This window comes from Impatiens glandulifera, chromosome 6, assembly GCF_907164915.1.
Source record: "Impatiens glandulifera chromosome 6, dImpGla2.1, whole genome shotgun sequence".
NCBI classification, from domain to species: Eukaryota; Viridiplantae; Streptophyta; class Magnoliopsida; order Ericales; family Balsaminaceae; genus Impatiens; species Impatiens glandulifera.
The window spans coordinates 55,842,999-55,860,767 of record NC_061867.1 but is presented as its reverse complement, the minus strand read 5'-3'; the positions used below and the strand labels follow the sequence as shown (position 1 = coordinate 55,860,767).

The 17,769-nt window shown below is 28.9% G+C and overlaps 2 protein-coding genes across 2 annotated transcripts; both read left to right on the top strand.

Moving 5' to 3' along the window:
- The first annotated feature begins 4,056 nt into the window (after nt 1-4,056).
- Nucleotides 4,057-4,776, top strand: LOC124943957 (protein ZW2-like). Its single transcript, XM_047484410.1, has one exon. It carries the CDS (start codon nt 4,057-4,059, stop codon nt 4,774-4,776), a length of 720 nt encoding a protein of 239 aa, XP_047340366.1.
- A 2,631-nt stretch (nt 4,777-7,407) lies between these two features.
- LOC124941326 (importin-4) lies at nt 7,408-17,204 on the top strand. The gene is made up of 21 exons (XM_047481627.1): nt 7,408-7,792; nt 8,032-8,164; nt 8,889-9,025; nt 9,135-9,180; nt 9,747-9,959; nt 10,031-10,528; nt 10,606-10,740; nt 10,913-11,128; nt 11,206-11,295; nt 11,388-11,635; nt 11,821-11,909; nt 12,268-12,308; nt 12,829-12,859; nt 12,962-13,084; nt 13,190-13,407; nt 13,491-13,586; nt 13,663-13,775; nt 14,375-14,510; nt 14,592-14,696; nt 16,554-16,837; nt 16,912-17,204. Exons 1-20 carry the CDS (start codon nt 7,518-7,520, stop codon nt 16,752-16,754), a joined length of 3,144 nt encoding a protein of 1,047 aa, XP_047337583.1. The 5' UTR covers nt 7,408-7,517; the 3' UTR covers nt 16,755-16,837; nt 16,912-17,204.
- The last annotated feature ends 565 nt before the right edge of the window (nt 17,205-17,769 follow it).

Genomic DNA, 17,769 nt, shown 5'->3' with positions numbered 1-17,769 from the left:
TTAGAAGTTTTCAATATATTTATATGAAAAATCTATTGTTGCTTTAATTTCTTATACCTTATATAGAAATTTTATTTATTTATTAGTTATGTTAATTTGAAGGTTTTGAACAAACCTATTGGATTGATCTATATGTATTTAAAATTTTGAAGACCCTTATCTTATCTTGTTTTTAATTCTTATTTTGGCTGAAAGGACATTAATTAATTGTACACGTAAAATAGTGCCTTAGGGGACACGTTTGTGATGCTTAAGCGTATGAATAATTGTAATATATATATATAGAGTTAATTATAAGGATGAGATGTGACAAAATTGGACTATTATTGATTAAAACAAATATCTAAAAATGATTTTATATTTTGTTCATATGCAATGCAATGATATTATCTTAAAGTTCACTAACAATATATTGTACTTAAAATGAATCTATTATTTGGACTATTTGAGATCAATAATTTTATCTATTTATTGTTTTTACTATTCTTTCTAGGCTTCTATTCATGATTATGTGGCATTTGATCCTTCTTTTTCAAGTGTTAATTTGTTTTTTGTTTTTTAAGTTTAAATAACTAGGGTGAATTTTTATTTGTGTAAATGTTCATATAAAAATCGTTTAAATCAATTTGAGGAGTTAAAATAAAACGAAGGATAACCATAAATAAAATAACAGTTATAAACAAAATATTTACCATCCCAACAAAATATATATATATATATATATATATATATATATATATATATATATATATATATTCTTTAGTCTGTAGGTCCTATAAAGGATTAGTACCTATCGTCACATTACGCGGTTTCTTCCTAGCCAAATAATTTACTTAAAAAAATTGAAATAGAGACTCATCCGTTCAAAGTAATCGAACATTTTTTTTTTTGTTGACAATAATAATGGCCCTATTTTGAAACACTCAGATCTTGAACTGGATTTGGGTTCGAGACTTCGAGCTAAATAAAATAATTTATTTAAAAACTATGTTTTATAAATATCTTATTAAAATAAAATAATCTTTTAAAATATATTTAGTTAGAAATATATTAACAAATTTAATATTTATTCATCCAAATTCAACTATACCCCAAATCCCAATCCAAATATTTTGTCAACAAATTTTCTATAATATTAATTTATATAATATTTGAATTTGACCTAGATCTGTTTGCGGTTTGGGCCAACCACATTGTCCAAACAATTGAGGCCTATTAGGAGAAGCCCATGTCAAACTCTACCGAGTACTGAACGAAAGAGGCCACAATATTATGGTTTGTTTGATTCAATTGAAATGACTCAATAAATCATCAATAAACACATAACATGGGTTTTGTTCGGACTGATTTATTTAAATAATTAATTTAAATATTTAAATTATTATATTATAAGAAGTGTAAAATAATTTAAGGTATAAAATATATATATATATAATAAAGTATATTTAGTTTATAATTTGATTATCTCATTTATTAATGTATATAAAAAGATAGTAAATTATTTGATTATTAAATAGTTCAAATCAAATAAAGTCAATAGAGTTCTTATTATAAAAAATATTAATTAAAATGTTTATAATATAAATATTCTATGCAGAATTGTCTAATCCAATAATTTTAAGAAATTATGATTAAATAAACATTGAGAAGGGATTAATCTGTAAAGTTAATTATTATCTCTTTAATTATATTTTAGCTTAAATTAAGTTATAAAAAATATATCTTTCTTCATTTAAATTAAAAAAAATTAAATATAATATTTAACTTAATTCAATGTAACTTGACTATAAAATTTACATATTTTTCAATATTAATTTTATATTCTATCAAGAACCACTTACAAATCAAGTAATTAAAAGTTAAATATTTTTATATTTTATTATTTAATTTTCACACACTTATCTAATTGAATATTTTGAAAGCTTTAAAACATAAATATTTTATTGAATAATGTGTTTATTGGGCCCATTCTCAAGGTCTAGAGTTGTAGCTTGGACTGGATCTGATAAGAAATCAATAAATTATTTTTAAACACATTTCTAGTTATATATAGTATGAACTGAAATTTGATTTTTAATTTATTAGTTTTTGTTGATATGTATATTAATTTTATTTTTGAAAAATATATTTTATTTATTTAATTAAAAATAATAATGTTTGATTATAATTCAATGATATAATAAAAATAATTGTAATTTTTGTGCATAGAATTTGTCTTCACTATTATATACCTCTACATTCATCAATAATATAATATTTTCCAAAATTGTGTATTGATATAGTTTGTTAGTTGTTACAACTATATATATATTATAATTTTTTAAAGTGATTGTTTATTTTATTTAATATACCATATCAAAATTACAATACTTATAAACTAATATTTGTTTTTTATGAATATTTCATTTGTCATATAATCTTTTACAAAATGGTGTCAAAAAATAGTTTATTCAAATAACATTTTAATTAACAAATTAAATATCATTATTTTTGTTTAGATTAGTTAACTAATTAAAAAAAAATTACTTTCTTTTTAACATTTTTAATCATCATAGACAATATATTCATCAATAACAAGTCTTCTCCTAAATTAGTGTAAATACATAATTGTGACAATAATATTTTGAGTTGGGCCTATTGGGCCTAGAGTCCTTAATAGATAATTTTTTCAATTCCAAAACTCTATATACTTAAACTATAAATTCTAAATTCTATATCTTAAATTCTAAATTTATAATATAAATATATATTCAAATAAAAATAATAATATTCACTATTAACAAATATTAATAATTAAAGAGACTAGAAAAAATATAATATGAGAACAAAATTTATATGTACCATACACTTAAATACATTATTTCAATTTTTAATATATATTTTACGTTAACTTGGCGTCTTCACAAATATCAAAACTTATATATTATAAATATATATTATAAAAATATAACTAAAATGTATCTAAATAACATAATTATTCTATACTTTGATAATATATTAATTTATTTAATCTTCAAACTTATTATTTTTTAGAAAATAGTTATTTTCTAAGTTTTATATATAAAATTTTATAATAAAAATGATCAATAAATATATATATATCAAAACATTATGAAGTAAACTTAAAAAAAATAATGATAAAATTATGGATAAAAATAAGACTAAATAAAAATAAGTTTTTCTTTTTCTTAAAAAAAAAAAAATAGTGTATTAATTTAAAATTTTAAAAAATTATAGGGTAATATATATATATATAAAAAAATCGGGATATGTTTTAAACCTATCTGTGCCCTACAAAATCAGCCCCGACCCAGCCCATGTTATTAATTATCGACACAAAAGTTATATATATTAAAAATTATAATTTTTTTTATTTATATTTTAAGGTGTTGTCAGTTCTTCACAGCTGTCAAATTTTAATGAAAAAATTATGGATAAAAAAAAGACAAGATAGTGTATTAATTTAAAATTTTAAGAAATTATAAGGTAATATATATATATATATATATATATATATATATATATATATATATATATAAAATTCGGGATATGTTTTTAACCTATCTGTGCCCTACAAAAATCTGCCCTGGCCCAGCCCATATTATTAATTATCGACCCAAAAGTTATATATATTAAAAATTATATTTTTTTTTTATTTATATTTTAAGGTGTTGTCTGTCTTTACAGCTGTGAAATTTTATATATTAACATAATTAAAACTTATTCAAATAAAAAATGTATTTTATGTTTTAATAAGATAATGATTTATTCATCACCACAATAAACATCAAAATCATTATTTTAGCAAATAATTAGGGTTAATAGTATTTAATCTTATATATTAAAATTATTATTTTATACATATTATCAGAAAAAATATTTTATTAATTTTTATTTTTTTTACCTCAATTATTTTGCATGTTAGTTGACAAGTGTCATGTAAAAACATACACGCGCCGTTCTTTCTTTTCACAGTCATCTTCTTCTCCATCGTCTCCATAGTAAATCACGCCTATAAATTTGAATCACTCCATTAACCAAAATCACACTTCTAAGATGGCTAACAATGACGCCGAGTCTTTTACTTCTTTCTTTCAAAGTTGGATGAATCGTCAAAATGACTTTCGTGAGGAACTTCTCAATACCATTTCATCATATGCGAGTGATCGTCCTGAGTCAATGACTCAGGATGAATTAACCAGTAGAGATCAAAGAATTACCGATCTCCTCTCTAGGGTTCGTCTTCATTACCTCGAATACTTCGAAACCAAGGGTAGATTAATCGAAGCCGATGTCTACACTATCCTATCTTCCACCTGGCTCACATCCTATGAACGTGTCACCCTATGGGTAGGCGGTTTCAAGCCCGGACTAGTATTTCGGGTTGTGCCTAGGGCGGAACTTGAGTTGACACCGGACCAAGAAACGAGAATTGAGGCGGTTCTTGAGGAGATAATGGCGGATGAGATTTGGCTCACCGAAGAACACAGCCGGATTCAACGGGAAGCTCCCTCGATCGTGGCGCCTTATGTTACGGAGGCGGCACAGAGTGGGAGAATAGGGACCGAGGGGGAGAGGGTAATGAATTCGTTGAAATCGGCTTTTGCGACACTGGTGGCATGTGCTGATCGGGTAAGGGTTAAGGCTACGACCAAGGTGATTGCGATTCTGAATCCTATTCAGACGGTTAAGTTTTATGTGGCTATGGCTACTCATCAAGTTAGGATGAGAGAACTAGGTTTGGGTATGATGGGTATGGGTATGGGTAGTGGCTGAAGTCCTGTTTAGGGTTTAGACTAAGCTATGGTTTTAAGTAATATCAAATAAATGAAGGAGTAAGCTTGTTTTGTTTTGTGCTATGGTTTTAAGTAATATCAAATAAATGAAGGAGTAAGCTTGTTTTGTTTTATTTTATTTTTATCACCCCTAAAAAAATATTTGTATGTGTTGATCAAATTATAATATTTTTGTTGGTTAAAAAAAATTATATAAAAAATTATAATTAAAATTTATTAAAAAATAAAAATTGAAAAAAAAATAAAAATAAAGTAAAAAAAATTATATATTAAATATGTTTATATAAATAAAGTAGGTCATGGGTCAAAACTAATATATTAAAAAAAGAATAAATAAATAAATTTTATTTTCTTTATTAAAACTTGTGATACGATAAAATGATGTATATATTTTGATTAAATTATAATATTAGTAAGGTGTATTTGTCGATTAAATTATAAGATCCATGTATATGTTATAATTATATTTATTTATTTTATAAATAAAGTAGGTTATGGGTCAAAACTAATATATTAAAAAAATGAAAAGTAATTTTTTTTATTTTATTAAATTTGTGATACGATAAAATGACGTATATATTTCTATTAAATTATAATATTAGTAATGTGTATATGTCAATCAAATTATAATATTCATAAAGTGTATATATGATTATGTGTGAATTAAATTACAATATTAGTCATATGTACGTGTCATTTAAATTATAACACCTGTTTAGTAGCAATGTGTAACATGTCAATTAAATTATAACATTTGTAGTTGGGTGATCTAATTATAATATTCATAATAAATATATATATATATATATATAAAGTGTAATATTTTTTTTGAAATAATAAATTTTAATAAATTGTATAATTAATTATATTATTTTAATTAATTTTATATATTAAAAAATGTTTAATATGAAAATTTAATGACATTTATCCAAATAAAATGTTATTTTATAATATCATAAATTTATTTATTTTATGTTATTTTAGAAGTTTATATTAAAAATTAAATATAATATATATATGATGGTTAATAAATCATCTAATCATTTTATAATTATTTCTGTATAATTATATTATTCATTAATTATTATTTTTTTAGTCAGTTATTTTGATAGGGTTGATAATATTTTATATTGATGATTATTAATAAATATATATAAGTTTTATGGGTATAAGGGTTCAGTTGACTCGTGTCTATCAAATCATAATATATCGTTAAAAAAATTATATTAAAAAATAAAAAATAAAAAATAAAAAAATAAAACTGAATTAAAAAATATATATTAAATATGTTTATTATAAAAATATAATAGAAATCTATTTAAAAAAAAGATTATAATGTTTTGAAAATAAGAAGCATCCTTTAACAAAATAATAAATATAATCTAATTAATGAGATTAATATTTTTTAATTATTATAATAAATAAAGTAGGTTATATATTGAAACTGATCAAACTAATATATTAAAAAACAACAAATAATTTTTATTTTATTTTATCTATTTAACTTATGATATAATATTCTTTAACTTTAACGTATATTTGTCCATTAAATTATAATATTAGTAGTTTTAAATAAATAAATAAATAAATAAATAAATAAATAAATAAATAAATAAATAAATAAATAACGGAGTGTAAACTATATCTATAAACTTATTTTATTTTTGTTTTATCACCTCTAAAATAATATTTGTGTATGTGTCCTGTTTATATGTCATGTGTCATCAAATTATAATATTTTTAATTTTTAAATATAATGAAAACTTATTACAAATTAAATAAAAATAAAAATTACTAAAAAACTTATATATTAAATATGTTTATTATAAAAATATAATGAAAATTTTCAAAAAAAAAAAAATTATATTATTTTGAAAATAAGAATCATCATTTAACCAGAATATATATAAGTCAAAATGAATATATTAAAAAATAACAAATAAATAAATTTTATTTTCTCTATTTAATTTGTGATATTTATCACCGCAACAACTTAAAATATGTATATATATAGATTCAAATTATAATATTCATGTGTATGTGTAGATTAAATTATAATAACTGTTTATATGTTGATTAAATTATAATATTCATTATGGGTATGTGTAATTAAATTATAACATCTGAATATGTGTTGATCAAATTATTTATAAAAAATATATATAGAGTGAATTTAAATATAATATTTATAATCAATCAATATATATATATAAAAGTTTAATCTTCTTTTAATGTATTTTATTTATTTGTTTAACTAGTCAATATATATATATATAATATATATATAATTGTTAATAAATCATATAATCTTTTTATAATTTCTTATCTTTATATAATTATATAATTATATTATTCAAATAAAAAATATTAAATTGATATGATAATAAACTCATTATATTAGCTTTTAGTTATTTTGTTAAGGTTTATAACATTATATTTTAATAAATTTTATTATAATATATTATTTTATTTGAATGCATTTTTATTTTAAAATTTATTAAGAAAAAAGGACAGATAATACGTGGCGGCGGCTAGAATAAGAAGTACGTGGCAAATAGCGCGTGCGGTACACCTCCCGGCGATATATCGAAACGTCAAATTTCGATATCGGCGCCGTCAGTTTACTTCCCAAAACCCTCACTATAAAACCCTAAATTCCTCTTAGGGTTTTCATTTCTCTCTCTATTCCCGCCTCCTTTGTTCTGTGAAAGAGAGAAAACTATGTCGCAATCTTTGGAATTGTTGTTAATTCAATTCTTGATGCCGGATAATGATGCCCGCCGGCAAGCCGAGGATCAAATAAAGAGGTTGGCGAAGGATCCACAGGTCGTTCCGGCCCTGGTTCAACATCTCCGCACTGCAAAGACGCCAAACGTGCGGCAGCTTGCGGCGGTGCTTCTTCGGAAGAAGATCACTGGACATTGGGCTAAGCTCAATCCGCAGCTTCGTCAATTGGTTAAGGAATCGCTCATTCAGAGCATCACAATAGAACCCAGGTGTTCCTTTCTATTATGAATTGAATTCCCCCATTTTCAGTCTGTTTTCATCTTAATCCAATAAAACTTGCTGTAATTTGGACGCTTTCAATATTTACTTTGAATTTTGGATCATTGCTTAAACTCTAAAACACCCGTAATTCAGCCTTGTAACCTTGTTAATTCTCCTACATTTGGAAAAGAGTTATGTTTTTGACTTGGTTTGAAGACTTACAAGATTTCATTTTCCTTATGTCTAGTCCACCTGTGCGGCGAGCTAGTGCAAATGTAGTCAGCATCATTGCTAAGTATGCAGTCCCAGCTGGAGAATGGCCAGATCTATTACCATTTCTGTTTCAATGCAGCCAAAGTGCACAAGAAGACCACAGAGAAGTATGTGAATTGATCTCAAAGATTTTCAGTTACTGTTAGTTTATCTTTACTAAACAAATTAGTGTTAGTTGAATATGCCATGATATAATTTTTTACTCCATATATCATAAATTATTATAAACAAGTTTTCTGTTGGTGAGTGCGATCTTTTGTTACATAGATGTATTGTCCATAATGGAATGCAGAAAGTAAGAGATATAAGAAAGAAGGGAAAGATATTTGTCTAAATTTATAGATTCAAGATATATGGCTAAATTTTGGTGTTATTTTGAAGTAATTTTTTTCATGCTTTGAATCATATACTGATCCATTGCAAATATCTTATGCGTGTCACTTATAGTTGACATTGAATTTTATTATTCTACATGTCAGTTATTGCTGACATTAATCTCAGCACAGAATCAAAACCTTTATGATGCTTAGACCATGTATGGGTGATCATAGAATCTATTGGATTTTGATTTGGATTTCTACTGTTATTAGGCTCTAGTTACATAACTGGAGAATAAAATTATAGCCTCACATGTGTCAACATTAATGTTTTTCAAATTGAATTTGAAGTACTGACACTCAAGTATAGTTAACTGGACTTGACTATATTATCATCAGTTTCTGAATGGGTCCATTATCATAGACATAATGGTTTTATCTTGTCTGACTATCACTATCATAGACATATTGACTTTATCTAGTCTAACAACTGTGTCTTTTATAACCATTGCAGGTGGCTTTGATACTCTTCAGTTCTCTAACTGAGACAATTGGGAATTCATTTCGACCACATTTTGGAGACTTGCAGGCTCTTTTGCTCAAATGCCTTCAGGATGAGACCAGCAATCGTGTCAGAGTTGCAGCTCTCAAGTAAGTTATGAAATGGAGTTGACTGGAACTCATTTACTTTATCAATATCTCTTCTTTATAGTGATTGGTGAATAATGTTTGTGTGGTAATTGTTTCCCCATATCGACAGGGCTGTCGGATCTTTCATTGAATTCACTCACGATGAGAATGAAGTGGTAAGTATTGATGAATGCTTATCACTATATTGTCCTCTGTGTGAAATTATGGAATACATATAATCACATTAGCTGAGAAAATCTACCATCAGATGCAATCAAGGGGGACAACAACTGAAATGTACCTTGATAATGAGAATCTTGCATTGACTCATAGTTATTCAGGGAAAAAGTGCTCAATTCAATTGACGTTCTTTGGTTTTAATGTGGTTATTTGTTTTATTGGCATCTACTATATTGGATGTACCATTTGCATGCAAGGTGTTGCTAGGTTGTACTTACCTTCATGAAAAACACTTTATATTCCCCCAGGTTTTTATTTGTCTTTGGACCAGTTATTTTACAACACCTGCAAGGTAGCATGCTTTTGGGATATTTTTTTTAAATGTTTCATCATACAATTCTTATGCTAGAAGGCTGGAGATGAATAATGCTATCTGCAATTGTTGTTTTAGAAGGGTTTTGATGTCCTAACATTCGGTTTAGTATGTTCTCTTTACCAGGTGTGAGGTATTTAGATTCAGTTGAAAGCAAATGGCTAACTTATTCGCTATTATACTGTGCAGATCAAGTTCCGAGAGTTTATTCCTAGCATTTTGAATGTATCAAGACAGTGTCTTGCTGCCGGTGAGGAAGATGTGGCAGTAATAGCTTTTGAAATATTTGATGAACTTATTGAATCTCCAGCACCACTTCTGGGTGAATCAGTGAAAACCATTGTTCAATTCTCCCTTGAAGTATCTTCAAGTCAAAATTTGGAGACCAGCACTCGCCATCAGGTTGGAGGCTTCACTCCATCTTTTCTTGTACTTAAGATCTGTTGGTTTCTCACTGATTTTCTTTTGTCCAGGCTATTCAAATTGTTTCATGGCTTGCTAAGTACAAATATAATTCCCTAAAAAAACACAAGCTTGTCATCCCGATCCTGCAAGTTATGTGTCCATTACTTGCTGAATCCAAGGATGATGATGATGATCTAGCACCAGATCGAGCTGCTGCTGAAGTTATTGATACCATTGCTCTCAATATTCCTAAGCATGTGTTTCTACCTGTTCTAGAATTTGCCTCTCTGAGCAGTCAGAATGCAAATCCAAAATTTCGTGAAGCTGCAGTTACAGCTTTAGGTGTCATTTCAGAGGGATGTTCAGAGCCAATGAAGCAGAAGCTGGAACCTGTTCTACATATTGTCCTGGGGGCTCTAAGAGATACCGAACAGCTGGTGAGAGGAGCTGCATCATTTGCATTGGGTCAATTTGCTGAGCATTTGCAGCCTGAAATTATATCTCACTATGAGAGTGTTCTTCCTTGTATTCTGCATGCCTTAGATGATTCATCAGATGAAGTAAAGGTAAAATTTTCATTCATAAGCTACTTGTTTTGTGGTGGATTGATGTACGTAACTGATGCTGTTTATTCCCTTCGCAGGAAAAGTCATATTATGCACTGGCTGCCTTTTGTGAGGACATGGGCGAAGAGATCCTCCCCTTTATTGATCCTTTGATGGGGAAGTTACTTGGAGCACTGCAAAGTAATCCGCGTAATTTGCAAGAGACATGCATGGTAGAAAGATTGCTCTATCAACTAAAATACCAAAATACCCTTATTTAGTTTAAATTTTAAATACAAAAGGACATTTTAGTAATTTAACCCCATTAAACCCAACATCAAACAAGCTCCTGAATTTTTTAGACGTTTGTACCCTTTCTGAGCAAACTGCATCTTATTCTTGCAGTCTGCAATTGGTTCAGTTGCTTCTGCAGCGGAGCAGGCATTTATCCCTTACGCCGAACGAGTATTGGAGTTGATGAAAATGTTCATGGTGCTCACAAATGATGAAGACCTTCGTTCAAGAGCAAGAGCAACTGAGCTGCTTGGCATAGTTGCAATGTGCGTAGGAAGAGCGCGAATGGAACCAATTTTACCCCCTTTCATTGAAGCTGCAATTTCTGTAAGATATCTAGAACTTTTCTTATAACCTGATGTATGACTTCTCTAGAATTTTCATTATGGTGTTTAATTTCTCAGGGATTTGGCTTGGACTTTAGTGAGCTTAGAGAGTACACACATGGCTTCTTTAGCAATATGGCTGAGATTATGGGAGATGGTTTTGTGCAGGTATTTTTATGCTGTTAATGAAATTTTAGTGCTCAGGGAAAGAAATCATTTTCCCATAAGTAATGGTTGGCAACATTTCTGTGATAAAACAGTATCTTCCACATGTTGTGCCCCTGGCATTTTCTTCCTGCAACCTTGATGATGGATCTGCCGTGGATATTGATGATTCTGATGATGATGGGAATACTGGCGGATTTAGTGGAGTTTCATCAGATGATGAAGCTCATGATGAACCAAGAGTTAGAAATATTAGTATTAGAACTGGAGTGTTGGATGAGAAAGCTGCAGCAACTCAGGCTCTGGGCTTCTTTGCTTTGCACACGAAGGGTTCCTTTGCACCGTATCCTTCTTACTTAATCAATTTCATTTGATGTTTCCATTGTGGTTGTTTATATTCATTCAGTCGTCCTTATTTATATTGCTTCACAAATAAATGCCTTGAATATAGACATAGAACAGTAGAAACTAGACAGTTACTTGGTTGTTCTAATAATTTTACTGTTTGAGTTCCTTTACTTACTTAAGCTACTTGGAGGAGTCGCTGAGGATTTTGGTGAAACACTCGAGCTACTTTCATGAGGATGTTAGGCTTCAGGCAATTACTGGATTAAAACGTGAGTTATTGTAACTTATGTGTATTAAGTGTCAAAGGCTGCTTTCAAATCTGATTATTCAAGTTTTACTGATTCTGTAGATTCATCCAATTCAATTGACGAAACAAATGAGACCTTTTTCTTTAAAGCTTTGAGATGTTATGTTTATATTCCTCTTAAACTACATGACCAAGTTGTTGCTGAGTAACTTTATTTGGGTCCATTCAGAGACCAAGCTAGCTAAATATTGTCTTGAATTTTGTGGCACAGCAGATTTATCGGTGCCAAACTATATAGCAGTTTTTGCTTCTCTTTCATAGTTATTTCCGTATCATTAAGCCTGAATCCAACTAATACTTGCTAAAATAAATGGTTGCAGATATGCTGACAGCTGCAAAAGCAGTCTTCCAAAATCAGAATGTGAGTAGATATGTTGTTTTTTCCCCTACTTTTCCATCGTTGTCCATAATATTAATGCTCTTTGGCTTATCTGGATCTTCATGTATAATTATTTGGAAGCACACATTATCCAGAATCCGTTGTCTTGATTATTAGCAAACTAAGGGCTTGTTTTTTATGAAGTTAATCCAAATAACCCTTATCCCATCTTCGTTCAAATCTTCAACTAAAATACTCACTTTATTTTTTAACATTAAAGGATAGTTTAGTCATATATAAACCACTTTTTCATGAAGCAATTTTTTTTTCCTTCCAAAAGCTGGATTATTTGAAGGAAAGAAACTACATCAAACAAGCTCTATGAATCTTTGAACTTAGTGGTGAACAAGGATATGCAACAGGCTTAGTAGATAAAAAGAAATATACCCGCTATTATTGGTTTGGATAACTTTTTTATATTTCACCCCCTTCCCCCCACCCCAAACAAAAAGGGAAAACATAATTGCATGTTTTTAAATGTTTTGTGGTGTCTTTTCACCAGGATGGGCCGACAAAAGCGAGGGAAATTCTTGGTAAGATACTGATCAGTTTATCTATTTCTTTTTGATTTTTTTGGTTGATAATTTGAAACTTATCTGACTTATTTGGAAATGATTATACTTCATAATATGCAGATACAGTGATGGGTATCTATATTAAGACAATGACTGAGGATGATGACAAAGAAGTTGTTGCTCAAGCTTGTATGGGCATTGCTGACATCATGCAAGATATTGGATTTGTTGCCATTGAGCCATGTAAGTGCACTATTTAATGTTTTCTAATCCTTCCTCTTATACGAAAGAATAGCTGAATATCAAATTAAAGAAGTCTAATCTTCTTTCATCATATCCCAATTTCAGATGTTCCTCAGCTTGTCGAGAGTACCCTGGTATTACTGAGGGAAGAATCAGCTTGTCAGATAACAGAGTCGGATGATGAAATTGAAGACGATGACACTGAACATGACGAAGTACTTATGGATGCAGTTTCTGACATCCTTCCTGCTTTTGCAAAGGCCATGGGTCCTCATTTTGCCCCCCTATTCGAGAAGATGTTTCAACCTTTAATGAAGTTTGCGGTTTGTTACCAATTTGCTATAATATGGTCATCTTCATAATTTTCTAGTTTCTTGAGTTCAATTTTACTTATTTCTCACTACAGAAAGCATCCAGGCCACCACAAGATCGTACAATGGTGGTTGCATGTCTTGCCGAAATTGCTCAGCATATGGGCTCTCCAATTGCAGCATATATTGATGTAATCACTGTGAACTATACAGTTGTTTTGTAGTAATTGAATTATTATTATAATTATTATTATTTCTTTATTTCAGGCTGTTACACCCTTGGCCCTTAAAGAACTGGCATCATCGGCTGCAACTAATAGGAGGAATGCTGCATTCTGTGTTGGAGAACTTTGCAAAAACGGTGGTGATTCTGTCTTGAAGTATCCTTCCAAACATCCTTTATTTCTATCTTATGCCTCGTTTGGTTTCCTGTTCTGTTAGGGCCTATTATCTGGAGCCTCCTTTTGTGTTATTGAAAGTTTACTATCTTCAAGCTTGTTTGATGTGGTTTAAATGGATTTATCCCATTATCAATCACTTCTCAAATTATTCCAATAATCAACAAAATACTCTTTATAACATTTTAAAATATTAAATAATAAGCATTTTTTTAGCTTGTTTGATGTAGGATATTTTGAAATAACATTTTTATTTTTTTCTGGAAAAATATCTTGTTTTGATTAAAGAAAGAAAAAAAGTGAATTATTTGGGGATATTTGGGTTGACTATAATATGTTTTTTTGTCAATATTTTAAATCTTTATTAAAATAGAATAGGAGTATTTTAGTTGATGATGTGGATAAAAGAGATTATTTGGATTAAATCTTAGGTCATTAACCTCAAATGAACCACTTCTTCATCAAACAAGGCTTTTTATATTTTAAATTCTGTTTTCTTGAAAATCAAATCTTGATCAAACAAACTCTTAAATTCTGGCAACACCTTATTTGCAAAAGTATTTTCCTTAAAGCTATGATAGATATTATAATGATATACTGCGGTTACTCTTTCCACTGTTTGGACAATCTGAAACGGATGATGCTGTAAGAGATAATGCAGCAGGTGCAGTGGCAAGAATGATTATGGTGCATCCCGAGTCTGTTCCATTGAATCAGGTTAATTTTTTATTTTATTAATTTAATGTTTTTTTGTTAAGTTCAATACTGATGGAAACCTTTGGTTATCTTTCTTTCCAGGTTCTTCCTGTTTTCTTGAATGTTCTTCCATTAAAAGAAGACAAGGAGGAGTCTGTTGCCGTGTATAGTTGTGTATTGAATCTTGTGCTGTCATCAGCCCAACAGGTATTACACTCATTCTCCTAGCTAATTTATTTATCCTAGAAATATGTTACTGCCAATGTTCTTTATATCAATCTGTAAGAATATAGATGTCATTCTCTAGTGTCATGAGCTTATTTGGAAACTAGTATTTTGTAACAATATCTATAGTAATCTCAATCCCACTAGAAAATCGCCAAAGTGAAAACTGAAAGTGTTTCTTTCTTTTTCGCTTGGAATAACATTCTGGATCATACAAATCATTTTGTAGACTATAATTCACATTATAGTGTAATTTTTTACTTCAGTTGGTACAGATATTTTTTCTCAATCATGATGATTAGATTATTTCTTAGATCAACAAGGTTTTTGTTTCATGGATAATGATCATCAACATGAAAAATTTGCCAAACCAGCCCTATAATTCCCCTTCGAAGGACATCTTGGTCATACAATTGTCTATTATTAAACACCACGAAATAGAATGTCACACTACATGTATTTCTTAAAAGATATTGAGATGGACACTATCAAGGCTGAGAGAAGAGAGGTTTAACTGCCCTACTAGTCATGCTTTACTCTTAATTTAGACTAATAAAAGAGAACTAGTTCAGTATTATTAAGTTACTAGGGACATTTAACAAAAAGAAAGGCTTATTCAAAAACATTCTTAAGGAATTTTAAAGGCTACTCTCATTCCTCAAAAGGAGAGCGACAAATAGGTTGAGCTCATGCCCAAAGAAAAACATAAGAAGAAAATACATCAAAGTGTGTCTATGTAAAATATCTTACACAAATCATTATGAACCCAAACTCCAACGGAAACATAGGTTGAAACCCTAGAAAAAAGATTAAAAAAAAAACAAAAAAAAACTAATTGATGTAATCACCCTTTTAAAAGGTTGAAAAAGAAGTTCAAATTAATCTTGGTTGAGAGTCTTTCCTTCAAATGTTCTATTTCTTCTACCAAAAGGTGATCAGAATCATCCTTTAGTCCTTGTTAAGTTTGATTGTTTCCGAACAATCAATCCATTCATTCCAAAATTCTCCAATTCATCTTGACATATCTTGAAAGTCTGATCTCAAGTTCATAGGCTTATCTTAATTTTCTTCTTTAAGTACTATCCTATACTTTGATAGGGAAAGAGAAAAAAAACACTATGGTAGCTCAAGTGTCAAGAGACCAAAGCTCTCAAGTTCAATTCCCCACTAAGAACACGGACACCTGAAGTTGAAGTAAGGGGCTATGACTGTCGGGGTCGTGTTAGCTTCATAAAACTCAAAAAAGGGGGGTAAACCTAGGAATGCTCATTCTATCTCTTTTTAGGTATCCGTTGTCAATTGGACCAGACCCAATTGTAGGTTTTGAGTGCTTGTGTTTTGTTTTGCTGACAACACTCTGATTGAAGTGGGGAGCCATGACTTTGGGAGTCATGGTAGCTTCCTCCAGGAAATAAGCTCTGGAATCTCTCTTTTTGATTCAAAATCGTGGTGGATTCTCGAAAAATTAATGCTTGGGTTTGGTTTTTTGTATCTTTTATCTTTCTAATTGTATAACTAATGAAATATGCACTAAGAACGTACTGATTGAAGTCGGGAGATATGCTAGCTTCCTCCAGGGAATAAGCCTTGGAAACATCTCTTTTTATTCAAAATCATGGTGTATTCCCGAAAATATAGCTTCTTATGATTACACTGGAACTCCACTTCGACAGATTTTTTTTTTTTTTTGTATAACTAATACAATATTCCTTTGACTTATTTTGATCTGGATTTGTTCCGCACGGAATGAAATCTGAACTTTGGAGTAAAAAGATTTTATGGTTTATTTGACATTTCTTCCTAATAATAGTTATATTGTCTTATTCATAAAAATCGCAGATCCTCCCCTTGGTTCCGGATTTGGTCAATATTTTTGCTCAAGTTGCACTATCACCTGATGAAACTGCGGAAGTGAAGGGCCTTATAAGCAGGGCTTTATCCCATCTTATATCTATTTACGGCCAACAAATGCAGCCCATTTTAAGCAATCTCCCTCCTGCACATGCTAACGCCTTGGCTTCAATCGCTCCAAACAGTTGACCTAGTTCTATAGTCTTTTCTCGAGAATGAATATCTTTGTTTTTTATGGACCATTATAATCTCTGGCTGAGAATTAAAACCAGGTACAAGTTAACAGTTGGACTTTTAAACTCTCAACATATTTTCTAACAATTGAATCAATCCATCCGTCTTTCAGGTTCAATTTTATCGTATTGGTGGTGGCGGCGGTTACAGTCTCCATTTTTCCTCATCGGAGATGTCGCGTTCTTTTGTGGGTGTGTTGGAATTTGAAGCATTTTTATATTCTTTAATATTTTTAATCAGTATTAGTAGTGTTTTTTGGCTGCTCTGGTGTTTGATTCTTTATTTCTTACTATTTATTTGAGTTTGTTTTTGCCGGCTTTTGGGTGCATTATTTAAGAATATATATGTGTATAGCATTTCTACACTTCTACAAAACTTAAAGTTGATAAATTATTATTGTGAGCACTTTTTTTTGTGTGTGTGTGTGTGGTTTACTGTAAATTTTTGGACTTTATTTTATAATTCAAATTAGATATAAACAAAGCTCTCAAAATCGAGAGTTTACGTAAATTCGTAAAATTTGAAAAAATAATAGTGATGTGTTATTATTATTTATATATATAATTAAATATTTTATATCTAATCAATTTTTAAAATTTATATATTTAAATATAAAATAATTAAAAAATAAATGAGTAAATAACGTTATAGAAAAAATTATAATTATAAAATTAATTATATTAATTTATTTATTTAAAAAACAATAACTTTATTTTTAATTTTTAAATAAAAATTTGTTTTTTAAAGATAAATCGTTATTTATAAATTTGTAAAATTGTAAAATCGTAAATTTAAAATGGCAAGAATTTACCAATTTAAGAGTTTACTTAAAATCATACCGTTAACCTCACGTGAAATTGTAAGATATTAAGAGTGAACTCGAAATTTTGACAGTCTTAGATATAATATTTTTTTTTATTATCGAAATTATAATTCAGAACATATAGTCTTAGATATAATATTTTTTTTT